Source organism: Oryctolagus cuniculus, chromosome 4 (assembly GCF_964237555.1).
Source record: "Oryctolagus cuniculus chromosome 4, mOryCun1.1, whole genome shotgun sequence".
Lineage (NCBI taxonomy): Eukaryota > Metazoa > Chordata > Mammalia > Lagomorpha > Leporidae > Oryctolagus > Oryctolagus cuniculus.
The window spans coordinates 19,829,680-19,844,051 of NC_091435.1; the positions used below are offsets into that span (position 1 = coordinate 19,829,680).

The 14,372-nt window shown below is 42.0% G+C and overlaps 1 protein-coding gene across 7 annotated transcripts in view; it reads left to right on the top strand.

Annotated features, from left to right (window-relative positions):
- The window catches only part of APP (amyloid beta precursor protein), a 271,030-nt gene that overhangs the window by 138,991 nt on the left and 117,667 nt on the right, over positions 1-14,372 (top strand). For all 7 annotated transcript variants that reach the window (XM_008266825.4, XM_008266826.4, XM_008266827.4 and 4 more), the window contains 1 exon segment: positions 6,794-6,993. In XM_008266825.4, the coding sequence (XP_008265047.1) occupies positions 6,794-6,993 (200 nt within the window).

The window sequence follows — 14,372 nt, forward strand, 5'->3', positions numbered from 1 at the left end:
AGGGGTCAGTTTGTAAATGATACTGCCTGTAGGCAGCAGATTCTACGTCTATAACATTCAAGGTAGGAAAACCTTTTTATAGCAATCATGAAAGCCTAGGATGGATTAAATTCTATAAATATAAAATTCACTTTTAAAATATCTAAATCAATGAAATCGATTTATAGCATGAGTGAACTAATTCAGCCTAGCTGGTGAGGCCAGAATTAAAGAAGCTTAGATTTGAAAATACATATACATAAGACCATCACCAATATTGCCATCATGTGTCCCTTGTGCAGCTGGGTTGGGAGTGGAGGAGCAACCATTCCACATTTGGAGGTCCTAAAAATGCAACTTTACCGACTAAAGGGCTCTTATCTAGGCTTGTGTGAGTGAGTGTGAAAAGCAAAGTAAGACATTCATTACTTTAGCAGAATCGTTCCCTTTTCACTTTCTTTTACTGGCCTGCTGTGTACCTCATGAAATCTGCTCCATAAATTTCAAAAACAACACAGCCAGAAAGCAGATCCCTAAACCAGCACAGAGCATTGCTAGCCCTGCAGATTCTCTCTCCTGTCCCCTCCCGGCCCATCCTCCTGCTCGTTCCCCCCTATGAAAGGACTCCTGAGTTCTGTCATTTTTTCTGTTTCCTTCGGTTACACAAATGGGATCATAAAGGTGTGCACCTTTGCGTGGCAGAAGTGCGTGGAGTTCTCCTCCTTCCCCGTCTTGAAACATTTCGCTGGAACCATGCAGAACAAGCTTCCTTCCTTCATATTCTCTCGTACTTCCTGTAACCTCTGGTTTTCCTACTTTACCAGCAGTGATTTCTGAAGCTGCTTGCCCTGGCGAATGCAGCCACTGCACCTTCCAGGTTAAAAGATCATGGTGCCGGCGCCGTGGCTCTATAGGCTAATCCTCCGCGTTGCGGCGCCAGCACAGCGGGTTCTAGTCCCGGTCGGGGCACCGGATTCTGTCCCAGTTGCCCCTCTTCCAGGCCAGCTCTCTGCTGTGGCCAGGGAGTGCAGTGGAGGATGGCCCAAGTGCTTGGGCCCTGCACCCCATGGGAGACCAGGAAAAGCACCTGGCTCCTGTCTTAGGATCAGCGCAATGCGCTGGCCACAGTGCGCTGGCCGCGGCGGCCATTGGAGGGTGAACCAACGGCAAAGGAAGACCTTTCTCTCTGTCTCTCTCTCTCACTGTCCACTCTGCCTGTCAAAAAAAAAAAAAAAAAAAAGAAAAAAGAAAAAAAGATCATGGCAGGGTGCAGTGTTGTGGTGTAGCAGGTAAAGCTGCTGCCTTTGATGCCCATATCCCATATGGGCACCAGTTCCTGTCCTCGACTACTCTACTTCCGATCCAGCTCACTGCTAATGGCCTGGGAAATGCAGAAAAAAAGGCCCAAATTCATGGGCTACTGCCACTCATGTGGAGGATCTGGATGAAGCTCTTGGCTTTGGCCTGGCCTAGCACAGGCCAGCGTGGCCATCTGGGGAATGAATCAGCAGGTGGAAGGAAGATCCATCCTCCCTCCCTCCCTCCCTCCCTCTCCCCTCTCCCCTCTCCCCTCTCCCCTCTCCCCTCTCCCCTCACCCCTCCTTTGCTTGTGTTAGGGCTCACTCTTGGTGTTGTATGTTCCATGGCTTTGGGCAGCCGGATGCTGCCAAGGTGCACCTTTACAGGGTCATGCAGACTATTTCCACTGCCCGTTACACCCTCTGTGTTCCACCGCTTCAACCCATCTTCCTCCTTTGCCCAAACAGCCACTGAGCTTTTTCCTGTCTCTCTTGTTTTACCTTTTCCAATATATCATGTGGCTTTTTTTAGAGAATGCAACTGATGAATTGTTTTGCATGACTTGAATAAAAAGGACTTGCAACTAGTATATGCATCTTCCGTAAGTGGAATTCTATCAGATCAGCCTTTACTTAGAAATAAAAGGAGAGTCCCCTTTGCACTGGAGTTTATCCTTCACCAAAATTAAAATCCTGCAGGCTGACACATGAAATTGTATCATCAGTGATTTATTTTCTCACAGTGATGACCTTATTACATTTGGACACCCTTGGTGGCCAGCATTTCCAGATAAGTCCTCTCATTCTGTAGAAGCGCATCTCATTGTGAGTATTTAAAAACTGAAAACCCATTAACTGTACACTGGCAGATGTAATAGGAGTATTCTACCCTGTCTCTGAGTTGCTATTTTATTGTGAGTTGTTTTTGATTCTTTATAAGGGAATTAATTTATGAGGCTCAGTTCACACTTCTGTCAACTGCTCTCCCCTTGAGTTTTCTTGCACTGTGATCAGCTTTTCAAAACTAGCTCACGTCAGCCACATCACAGAAGAACTCTCTGGCATTTGAAGAGACAGTAGAAAAGTAATTTTTTTTCTAACTTTCCATGTTTCCTCCTGTTAATGAAAGCTGCATGTAGATGTTGGCATGGGTGGCGTTATTGGGGAAGATACCACATCCTAAAAACACAAGTGTGTGCAGCTGTTTTAAGTGGTGTCCAAACAGATAATTGAATTCATGGGCATCTAAAATTTCATTCGCAAAATCAAAGTTATGGTAATAAGAACTAGAACCGGTTCTCTCAGGCCGAGTAATTTAATTTCTCAGCCAGTTGAACTATTACATATCTCTGTTCCTTGTTATTGTGCCATTAAGTTGCTCAGGCAGACGCCGTGATGGATTATGGGCCCATAATCCACTCTTCATGGCTAGATGCATCCCAGAATGCAGATTGCTTTAAACAGCCATTGTCCTAAGCATGTTTTCTGTTCCGAGCTTTAAGAACAACAGGCAAGTCGTAACAAAGGCTGGGAGAGGCACCTGGTGGTGCCTGGGTTGTACTTTCACCATTCCACCTGGCCACAGAGTGCTCTCGGAAGCCTGAATCATGTACCCAGACCCTCTCACTCCAGCCATGGCTGCAGAGCGCATGCACAGTTGAATGTTCTGGGAGAAGATGAGTTTGATTTCATTTTTCCTGCTGGCTTTACTTTTGAATTACTTATTAGAGACCTGAGTGGCACTGTGCTTATGATTTTGATTGCATAAAGAAGAGATCTTAGATACAATAAATTAGTTGATGACATCCATTGGATCATCTTTATTTTATTTACTTGTTTTTCAGCATTGAGATTCTATAGAATTCAGAGAGAGAATATACTGAGTAAAATATGGAGCAGCTGAGCAACTGTTAAGTTTAGGAGTCTTGAAATGTTGCTTTAAGTCATAGAATTTTCTGTACAAAATCAGGTAGTCAAGAAATCTATCATTCCATTTGTCTGTAAGCAGATGAAGGTTTATGCTTTCGGGTTCAATTCCAACGTTTTCTTTTCATCTTCTCACTTATTTCTTCATGGTCTTATGGAAATGTTATGATAACTGGCTAGGGTCTTCTCTTGTGTTACCATAAAGTGGTCATACCGTGAAAGTGTCAGTCTGCTTAGTAAGTTTGTTTATTCTTTGGCCAAATACTTCAGATCTGTTTCAATTGTGTTCATTTGTTTATCTTTGCATTATATTTAATTAATCTTAAGAAAGGTGTTCCACTTGGGAGTTGGGTCTTCTATATACATTTATAGAACTTATATAAAAGTTCTTTTTTAAAAGATTTTATTGACTTACTTGAGAAATAGAGTCACAGAGAGGGAGAGACAGAAAGGTCTTTCGTCTGCTGGTTCACTTCCAAATGGCCCCAACAACTGGAGCTGGGCCAATCTGAAGCCAGGAGCCAGGAGCCAGGAGCTTCTTCTGGGTCTCCCACACGGGTACAGGCGCCCAAGCACTTGGGCCATCTTCTACTGCCTTCCCAGGCCATAGGAGAGAGCTGGATAGGAAGAGGAGCAGTCAGGACACGTATTGGCTCCCATATGACATGCTGGCACCACAGCCAGAAGCTTAGCATACACTGCCACAGTGCCAGATCCTTAGAAAAGTACTTTACCCTGTGTTTGCATCATATGTAATCACAATCAGGTGTTCTGTAGGAGTCATACACATCTTAAAAAGTTGTTTAAATTCTTACTTCGGGGTGGACATTTGGCACAGTGGTTAAGTCACTGCTCCATATGCCCACATCTCACATTAGAGTTCCTGGTTCAAGTCCTGGTTGCTCCACTTCCAGTCCAGCTTCCTGCTAATGCACACTTAGGCGACAGTAGGTGATGACCTAAATGCTTGGGTCCTACCACCCACATGGGAGACTCAGATAGAGTTCTAGGCTCCTGGCTTTGGACTGCCCCATCCTGGCTTTTGCAGCCATTTGGGGAGTGAACCAAGAAATGGAAGCTTTCTCCATCTCTCTCTCTTTCTATCTTTCAAATAAATGAAAATAAATTTTAAAATTTTGAAGAAACACATCCTGAGTTAACTCTCGTGCTGTATTTTCTTCTCTTTATGCATCTTTCCCTTTTCACCTTCAGCAAAATTACCTGTGGCTGTCCTGTCAGTCTTTGAATCTTGAATGCCTTTCAACTGCTATGAACTCTCCTGCTTCTGTCATCATTGACCTTGGATGGAATCATCTTGCTCTCCTAACATGTTTGAAATCTCATTCTCTACAATACTGTGCACAGTCTACTATTCCAGAACAGCCGTGGTAGCTGACACAAACGCCCTAGCATCCACTCACTTTCCCCGTAACAAACCTCTCCTTGTTGGCCAGAGTCCACTTGCATAGTTCCCCTCTGCTTTGTCTTCTTTTCTGAGGACATGCAGCTCTTAGTCCTGTTACTGTGGTGCTCCTTCTCCAGTGGGCCTGTGGCAGCTGCTTTGGTCCACTGAAATCCTGTACCACTTCCAGCTCTGTCTCCAGTATGGGTTTCAGGATGCAGTCCAGGACTTTCTCCTGCCCAGCCACATGTATGATAAATGTTCAAAACGTAAAACGTAACGCTTGTATTCTTACTTTTCTTTTATCTTCTTCCAAATGATTTGCACTAGTGAGTACATGATTTCCATAAGGAATTCCTAGTGGGCCTTTTTTTTTTTTTTAAGATTTATTTTATTTATTTGAAAGAGTTACAGAGAGAGGTAGAGACAGAGAGTGAGTTCTTCCATCCACTGGTTCACTCCCCAGATGGCCGCAATGGCCAGAGCCGCACCAATCTGAAGCCAGGAGCTAGGATCTTCTTCCGGGTCTCCCACTGCAGGGACCCAAGGACTTGGGCTATCTTCTACTGCTTTCCCAGGCCATAGCAGAGAGCTGGATGGGAAGTGAAGCAGCTGGGTCTTGAACCGGCACCCATATGGGATGTTGGCGCTTCAGGCCAGGGCGTTAATCTGCTGCGCCACAGCGCCAGCCCCCTAGCGTGCCTTTTTAATTTTGTCCCAGACATGTCCTGCTTTTGCCATCGAGATTTGTTGACTTATTACTCACTGCTGTACATCAGCATATAAATATTCAAGGCCATCCGTGGTATTTCTGATCCTCATCCCAGTTTTCCTGTGAGTTACTCATTATCGCCTGCCATCATTCTCAATATTGCGTATTTTAGTGATTCCTAGGATATTGTCCCCTGACCTCCTGAATGCAAATTCTCAAGCCCCGCCCCAGATCCACTGAATCAGAAACTCCAGGGGTAGTGCCCAATGATCTGCATTTTAATGAGCCTTCCCTGTGATTGTAATGCTCACTGAAATTTGATTACTATTGAAGTATCTGATATTCTACAAAACATAAGCAATTAGCAAGGTGGGGAGCTCAACAAAATCACTTCGTAGATGTCCCTGACCACCGTGAGATATTATGGATTCACTAAAGTCAGTTTCTGCTTCTTCTGCTATGTCTTGTTTAAGCTTTCAGTAGCAGTTTTTGAACTAATTTCCAGCTACATTTTGTATAATGATTGTGTGGTTTTACCAGATGCATTATAAGAAGTAATCCCCATAATACATTTAGTTTTGATTTACAGAGAATTTCAGCAGAATATGTAATAATTTCCCCTAATATCTCCCTACAGTTTCCCCTGTTGTTAATAGTTCACCTTAGTATGGTACATGTGAACCAATGTTGATATGTTATTATTCACTGAAGCTCATATTTTACATTAGAGTTGACTTGGTTATATCATCCCATGGGTTTTGACAAATGCATGATGACATGTGTCTGCCATTGTAGTATCATATGGAAGAGTTTCACTGCCTTAAAAGTCCACTGTGTTCCATGCACTCATCCTTTTCTCTCCCTGTACCACTGGCAAATATTGATCTGTTTACGTTCTCCATTGCTTTACTTTTCCAAGATATTGCATAGTTGGAATCATGGTGTTCCCCTTTTGAAACCACCCCAAGAAGGGAGAGCTGTGCTCCAGGATGGAAATCCTTGCAGACCCGCTGAGCGGGGATTTGTGCTTAGGCCTGCTGGCTTCATGCTTTCTATGTGGTTTTTCTTTTCTTTCTTAATTTATTTTTTATTTGAAAGGCATAGTTACAGAGGGAGAGACAGAGAGATCTTCCATCTGCTTGTTCACTCCCCAAATGGCAAGACAGCTGGTGCTGGGCCAGGCTGACACCAGGAGCCAGGAGCTTCTTCTGGGTCTCTGACATGGGGGCAGGGGCCCAAACACTTGGGCATTCTGCCATGGCCTTCCCAGGTGCATTAGCAGGGAGCTAAAGTGGAATTGGAGCAGCTGGGGCATTAACCAGTGTCTACATGGGATGCCAGCCTGGCAAGCTTAATCCGCTACACCACAATGCCGGCCCTGTCTGTGTTTTTTCTTTGATGCTGTGCTCCCTTTCAAATTACAGAATGGCTCATTAATGATTGTTCAGTCACTGTTATTTCTATTCCTTCCTATAGTGAAGACAAAGTAGTAGAAGTAGCAGAAGAGGAGGAAGTGGCTGATGTTGAGGAAGAAGAAGCCAATGATGACGAGGATGTTGAAGATGATGATGAGGTAGAGGAAGAGGCTGAGGAGCCCTATGAAGAAGCCACGGAGAGGACCACCAGCATTGCCACCACCACCACCACAACGGAATCTGTAGAAGAGGTGGTTCGAGGTAATCTCACTGTTTGTTTGGAGTTTCTGGTTTTGTTTTTTAATTTCTTGGGGGAAAAGGAAAGCATCGTACTAGAGTTTGAAATTCTGTCACTCTACCACCACTGCCTTCCCATCCAACACAAAACGTTTCTCAAAATGATAAAACGTCTTACCCTCACTGAATTATTTTTGGCTTAACAGGCAGTCCAATAATTAATTAATGTGAACTCTTAATTATAGTATTTTTTTCCTTGTGCCTCGTGCATGCTATGTGGAAAATCCTAACTGCCCTCCAAGATTCCACCCAGCCGGGAATAGTCTCATTTGGTGCTTGCTGAGTTAAGCAGCCTCCTTGTATCCCCCCAGCAGTGGGCAGTGATTACAGAGAAGTGTCTCTTCCCTCCTTCACTATCTAGATTATGAGCTACTTGAGGGTGAGGACTGGATATTACTGTCATAGTTGCTTGCCAATAGAAAGTTTAGAGTAAGTGTTAGGTTAGTGAGTAGTTGTGATGAGATTTCACAAAAAAGGAGATTTTGTATCACATTATGTTGTGTTATGAAATTTAACTTGGATGACTTGGGTTTAAATTGTTTCATTTGGGATATGACAGTGCCTTCTTCAAGAAGTTGATGTAGTGCTGGTATCTTAGACTTTTTCTGTTGAATTAATGTTTCTGTCGAGAATGTTAAGAATTTTGTGAACTCAGTGAATTAACCAAAAGACTTCCTTTTATCTCCGTGAAATAAAAGCAAGCATTTCATTTATATCAAACTACTACATGTTATAGCAACTAGTACATTGTTGAGTTTCTTCAAGGGTATGTAGTTTCTTGCAGTAGTAAAGGTAACTCTGGAACTAGGTTGAGTAAATATAAATTTATTGAATTTTAACTTCCTGTCACTGTTTGTATACTCATTTCAGCTCTATTGTTGTGGTGGAGCTTAAAAGTTGGCTGTCTTCACTGCTTTTCATACATTCCTAATTACCACTGTTAGTATCTCCTTCCCTTTGCTACATTTTTTAAACAACTTTGTCTTGGTATACTTTGAATATCATAAGATTCACTCATTTTAACAAAATGTAATTAAGTGACTTTAGTAAATAGTCGAATTGTTTACCCATCACTGTAATTTAATCTTATAATATTATTATTACTCCATAAGAACCTCCCCTGTACTCACCCTTAGCCAAATAACAGCTAATCTCTTTACTAAGGGCTCTCTACAGATTGGCCCTTGTCTGAACATTCAGTATAAGTTGGATCACATAATACAAGGTCTTTTGAGTGTGGCTTCTCTTACTTAACACAGTATAGTTGAGATTCTGTGTTTCTTTAATTTGTGGCTTTTAAAACTGAGACTACTCTGAATTGAACACTCAGAATTGGAAAAAAAAATCCATTGATAGTATTACATATTCCTTTAAAAGAGGATATACACTGCAACATGAACTGTTTAGCTTTGTCGCTCCCTGCTTAAGGACAGCTTCTTCTTCGTTTCAGCACATCAGAAATGTGCATGTTTTGTTTGAACTGCTGCTTGTCAGATACCTGAGGCCTCCTTTCCCAGGGTATTTTTATATGCTCATGAGCACCAACTGTGGCAGATCCAGTGCAATGAACTTGTTGACTCTGATTTTCTCCAGCAGAGAAAAACAGATCTTGAAACCTAAACAATATGTGACCACAAATTATAGTGGTTAGTATTCTATAATGCATTGAAGTTCTTGTGCTTTCCAGCAAGAAGGCTGTTTATGTGATAGAAAATGTCCATTTAACATTAGTGTCTGGGACACATGTTAAGTTCAAGAATTTTGAGCAGAACATGTGACGTATGTACATGCTCTAGGTAATCCTCACTGCTGTTAAAATGTAATAGGATATAGCCAAAGAAATACACAGTCTTCTGAGTTGGGATAAGTAAGAGCACGGAACTTCAGAGAGTAAGAGAGAATTTCTGGAATGATCTGGATCCTCCCTTGAGGACAAAGTGTTTTAACCAGGACTGGCTGATAGTGTGTCTGCCAATGGGTGTTGTGTAGATTATATTAAAGGAAGTAGAAAATACCAAAACAATTCAGTGCCGCGGGTACATAGCATGTTTGAGTTTATGATAAAGGAGTGACCTTTTTAAGCTAGAGCAAATGTCTTACGTAAGAGTGTTAGAGGAAATTAGGTTGAGACCAAACAATGGAATCTTTCAGTACGAGGCTGGCAACTTCCAGTGTGAACCAGGATGATTATTAATTCATCAAATATTAATTCATGCTCTACTGTGCGCTGCAGATTATTCTAGTGGATTACGAACAGGTTTTGTGTTGTCTCTGCTCTCGAGGTGATAGGTGAACAAATAGTACAGTGAGAGAATGCCACATACAGCCATGCCTGTATTCCAGATGAAGACAGAATTCTCCCAAAACAATGATCTTGTTGTCTTCTGAAATGCAGTTCTTTCTGTTTTGGTTTTTCTGTATTAGTCCAGTTCTTTTGCATTTCAGTTTTACATGTAGCATTATTAGATATTAAGACAGCATACAGGTATATATGCTTGTGTGTTGTATCTTATTTGGAAAGACAAAGATAGTTAAAAGATTTTTCTAAAGATCAAAAGGATAGAGGTGAAAAGAAACATCTTAACATGTTGATGACAGGAAGAGCAATAAAGGGATCGTCTGACAACGAACACCTGGTTGTAATGCCAGAAATGGAAGACGCTGTCATGGGAATCCATCTAAGACTTCTGAGATGGACAGACGGGATGATGGAGGGAAGCCTGTCTGGGAAAGGGAGCTTAACAACAACAACATATCACACAGTGTCTTCGTGTACACCTCGCTGCTTCCACAAAGAGTGGTTTTCAGTGGTAACCTGAAAGAACACGCCCACTTACAGCCCTTTCCTTCCATTTTACTGGTACGGAAGTCGAGTTATGAGCCTTCCCTGAGAGCAGCAGCAATGCCATAGATGATGGCGAGCTTTGTCAAACTCCTAGCTGCAAGGAACCTGTTTCTGTGCTGAAGGCTGTTAGAAGTGACTGACAAGGAAGACACAGGGACTTAAAACCTCATTTTCAACGTTAATGTTTCAATACTCCAAAGAAAATGTGGTTTGCAACCATATTTACAAAGAAAATTGTTTCATCACCAAGCTATTGCTACTAATATCAGTCCTTAATGTGCTTCATAAAAAACTCAATACTTGTGTAACCCATTAAATTTGAAAGAAATAGACAAAGAGAAGAAAAGTAGAAGACCTTTCAGCATGGTTATAAGATTTTCTGCCATATTGTGTGAGAATCAAGAATACCAGAGAGGGGGACAGCTGTGCTGTGTTGCTAATCCCAGAGGGGAAAAAGTATTACTTGAAAATGAGCTTGCTGTTCCAAATCCATTGTGCCTTCGCATTTGTTGTTGTCTCTGGTCATTAAGAAAGAGTTGGGTATTGATCTAGTGGAATAAGCAAGATGACTAAAATAATGGTGCGTTTAGATACTTGCTCCTAGTTCTCCTGTTCGAGACGATATTATGCTTCATAAACCTAGGACTTCAGGGTAGTTTCTGACTGAACTTTGAATTCTAGACTCTGATCAAAGGTAGATATTGTAGTAAGTGACATATACTTTGACTCAGTGTAGTCAGTTTTGCCTGTCCAGAGTAACTCTGATGTCCCCTGTATGTTCATTTATTCAGCAGATATTCTTTGTATTTTCAGGATCACCCCTCCTTTTGCTCTTTAAGGCCATAATTCTGTCTTTTAATTCTTTTTACACTGTCCTGTGAAAGAAATTTTACTTCATTTTAGGCAAAGGCAATTAAGGCCTAGGGTTTTTTTTTGGGGGGGGGGGCACAGTCATGTCACTAGTAAGTTGTGAAGTCAGAATCTGGACTCAGATGGGTCAGAGGCTTTTCTGCTACACTAATGTCCAAATTACACTTGTGCTTTCCTAGCCCACTTTGTGTCCTTTGGTAGCAGAATTTCCATTTCATATAGGTGTATGTCCAACTTACTGCCTTTTCACACTGAACACTTTGGGAATTTTAGAATTTTTTTTTTAAATAATAATATTGGTCAGGGGATTGGCAAACCAAACCAAAGTTTTCTTAGGACACAGTCCCTCATGTTTGCTTACAAGTAGTCTGTGTATGGCTGCCTTCTTACTTACTGTACAGGTAGAATTTAGTGGTTGCGAAACAGACTATGTGGCCTGCAAAGCTGAAAACATTTCCTATCTGGCCTTTACAGAAAATATTTCTGAACTCCTCATACTGAGCCTGGTAGGCTGTTGTGGAGACTTTTGTGTTCCAGACATTACTGTATTAAGTTAATTTCTTGAAGGTATTTTTTGTTGTCATTTTTGTTTTAGTTGTTAAAGGCAGACAACTGTCTTGTTTGAGGGGAATTTTAATTGTTTTCCGGCTGTGGGCCAGTTAAAGAACTTGTTTTTCACGTGTGAAGTGTGGGTGTTAATGTTACCCTTGTGTGTTATGAGGATGACTTGAGACAGTCTGTTGCGTTAAGCACTCGCATCATAATGCCTAGGAAGTGATCAGGTCATTAAACAGTACAGACTGACCAGCTGGGTCCTGACTGTGTGAATGTATATGAAATCCAGTCATTTTTCATTGTCATTGCTTCCTCCTATGAAATGGAAATGAGTAATACCTACCTAATATCTACCTATCCTGTGAGGATTAAATGAAGTAATGCTTGGGAAACATGCAGTACACTTTCTGATAGACAATAAGTGCTCCATCGACCTTAGCTACCACAGTGGTGGTGCTAAAAATCATAATTGCAGTCCTCTGTTTTCTGGACATGAAAGAACCAACATTTACAGCTAGTTAGAAATGCCAAAGGTAAGCCAACAGGTTGGCTTTTCTAATTATGAAAAGCATAAATGTGACATATCCACTATCAGTAAGAGAACACTGACATTTATACATTACAGTGTGTTCAGATTTTTTGAATACTTCAAATTTGGTTTCTTGCTTAAAATATTTTTATGAACATATGTTGCATATTAAAATATCTGCAGTTATATATTATGTCCAGGTGAAAACTGAACATTTCAAGATAGAGTTTCTATCTTGGAGGCATATTAAACCTTGTGGCAATTCCATTCAATAGATGGATAAAGGTACTGAAGCAGGTGCCTCTTTAACCATCTCATCATGGTTAGCCTATATGTTGTTTGCTTCAGGTTAAGTGATTTGCTTTGGCAAAATAAAATGATTGCTCTTCTCCTCTGGTGACCATGCATCTAGGAGTAGCACTATTTAATTTGCTGTGGTTCATTCCACCAATGTCCAGCTAGGCCCATGCAGATACTGGGCACTGCACTGTTTGCTGGAGGCACCGGGATAAGAGGAAGGTGGCTTGCTCAGAAGCAGAGGTGAGCTTATTAATTCTCCTGTCTCTATTGACATTTTCTAGGTATCCTATAATGCACAAGTAGGATTCTTGCTTATCATTCAAATTTAACTTTTTACATAGTTAGGGGGGGTGGGGAGTGAATTGTGAGCTTGACCTGCTGTGCATGAAAATGAGCTCACATGCTGGGGTCAGAGGCCTCAATAGCAGCAAGCTGTTTGGGAAAAGAGCTAGGGGGTAACGGCCCCTCCTTTTAGAGCAGATTTCTATGTTTTGACCAAGGCGAACAGGATGGACTCCTATTCCTGGACAAGAATGCAGCGTCCTTTTTAATGTCAGGAGAGCCTGTGTCAGCCCTGACCCTGGATGTGACAGATGGCGGCCTGTTATTTTGTGCCCTGTGGCATGGCAGTCATTAATTTCAAGGTGTTTGATACTTGCCTTGCTGGAGGCAGAATGAAGCATGACTCTGACAACAGTCTTCCCATGCACTGTAACAGCTCCAGACTGGAAGGCCCACTCTGGTAATTAGGTAGCTTAAAGCCTGAAACCAGCCAGTGAGGGAAGTATGGCTGTCTTCTTGGAACCGTACCTATAGGATACATGAAATCTATTCTCTTCATATTGATAAAAAAATTGTTTTGAATGTGAAACTAAAGAGCAGAGCCATATAGAAGTATGTGCATGTGTGTATGTGCATACAATTTTCTATTTTATAATAAGTTTTACTGAAATTTAATTGGCCTATCATAAAGTATATGAGAGATAGTGGTTTAGTAGACTCACAAAGGTCTGCATTGCTATGTAAAATGTTACATTTTTTTAACTTGGCTTTCCTTCTACTTTTATGTGGCTAGTGGTGTTTAATGATTTTGCATCTTTCATTTCTATACCATTTTATTTGTGTCAAGGTGTTTAAATTCATTGTTAGGATAATGGTAATAAGCAGATAAATGTAATTTAATACACTTGATCTAAATTTGTTGAAAATAACATACTTTTAATCCAATTTTACAGTGCTCAAAACTATGTTTTTAAAGAATATTAGTCTTATTCATGTGAAAAATTCAGAAGAAATTCTGAATCAGTTGCTTTACAAACAATTTGCAAATGCCTGAGACACAACAATTGTATGTTTACTCAACTTAAGGAGTTTACAGGTGAGAAAAAAAAAAATGCACCTAAAAAAAGAAACCCAGGGCCAGCGCTGCAGCTCACTAGGCTAATCCTCCGCCTTGCGGCGCTGGCACACCGGGTTCTAGTCCCGGTTGGGGCACCGGATTCTGTCCAGGTTGCCCCTCTTCCAGGCCAGCTCTCTGCTGTGGCCAGGGAGTGCCACAGTGGAGGATGGCCCAAGTGCTTGGGCCCTGCACCCCATGTGAGACCAGGAGAAGCACCTGGCTCCTGCCATCGGATCAGCGTGGTGCGCCGGCCGTGGCGGCCATTGGAGGGTGAACCAATGGCAAAAAAGGAAGACCTTTCTCTCTGTCCATTCTGCCTGTCAAAAAAAAAAAAAAAAAAAAAAAAAAAAAGAAAAAGAAAAAGAAACCCAGGGACCTGTGCACAGCAGGTTAAGCTGCTGCCTGAGGTGCCAGCATCCCATATGGGTGCTGGTTTGAGTCTGCTCCACTTCTGATCCAGCTCCCTGTCTGATGCACCTGGGAAAGCAGAGGAAGAATGCCCAAGTGCTTTGGTCCCTACACCCACATGAGAGACCCAGAGGAGGCTCCTGGCTTCAGCCTGGCTGAGCTCCAGCTGATGCCATTTGGGGAGTGCACTAGCTGATGAAAGATACCTCTCTCTCTCTCTCTCTCTCTCTCTCTCTCTCTCCTCCCTCCCTCCCTCCCTCCCTCCCTCCCTCCCTCCCTCCCTCCCCCTCTCCCTCTCCCTCTCCCTCTCCCTCTCCCCCCTCCTTCCCTCCCTCCCTCTCACTGTGTGTGTGTGTGTATATGTATAACTACACCTTCAAATAAATAAATTAAAACAGCCTTTAAAAAAACATAATGAGAAATGGTCATGTAGACAT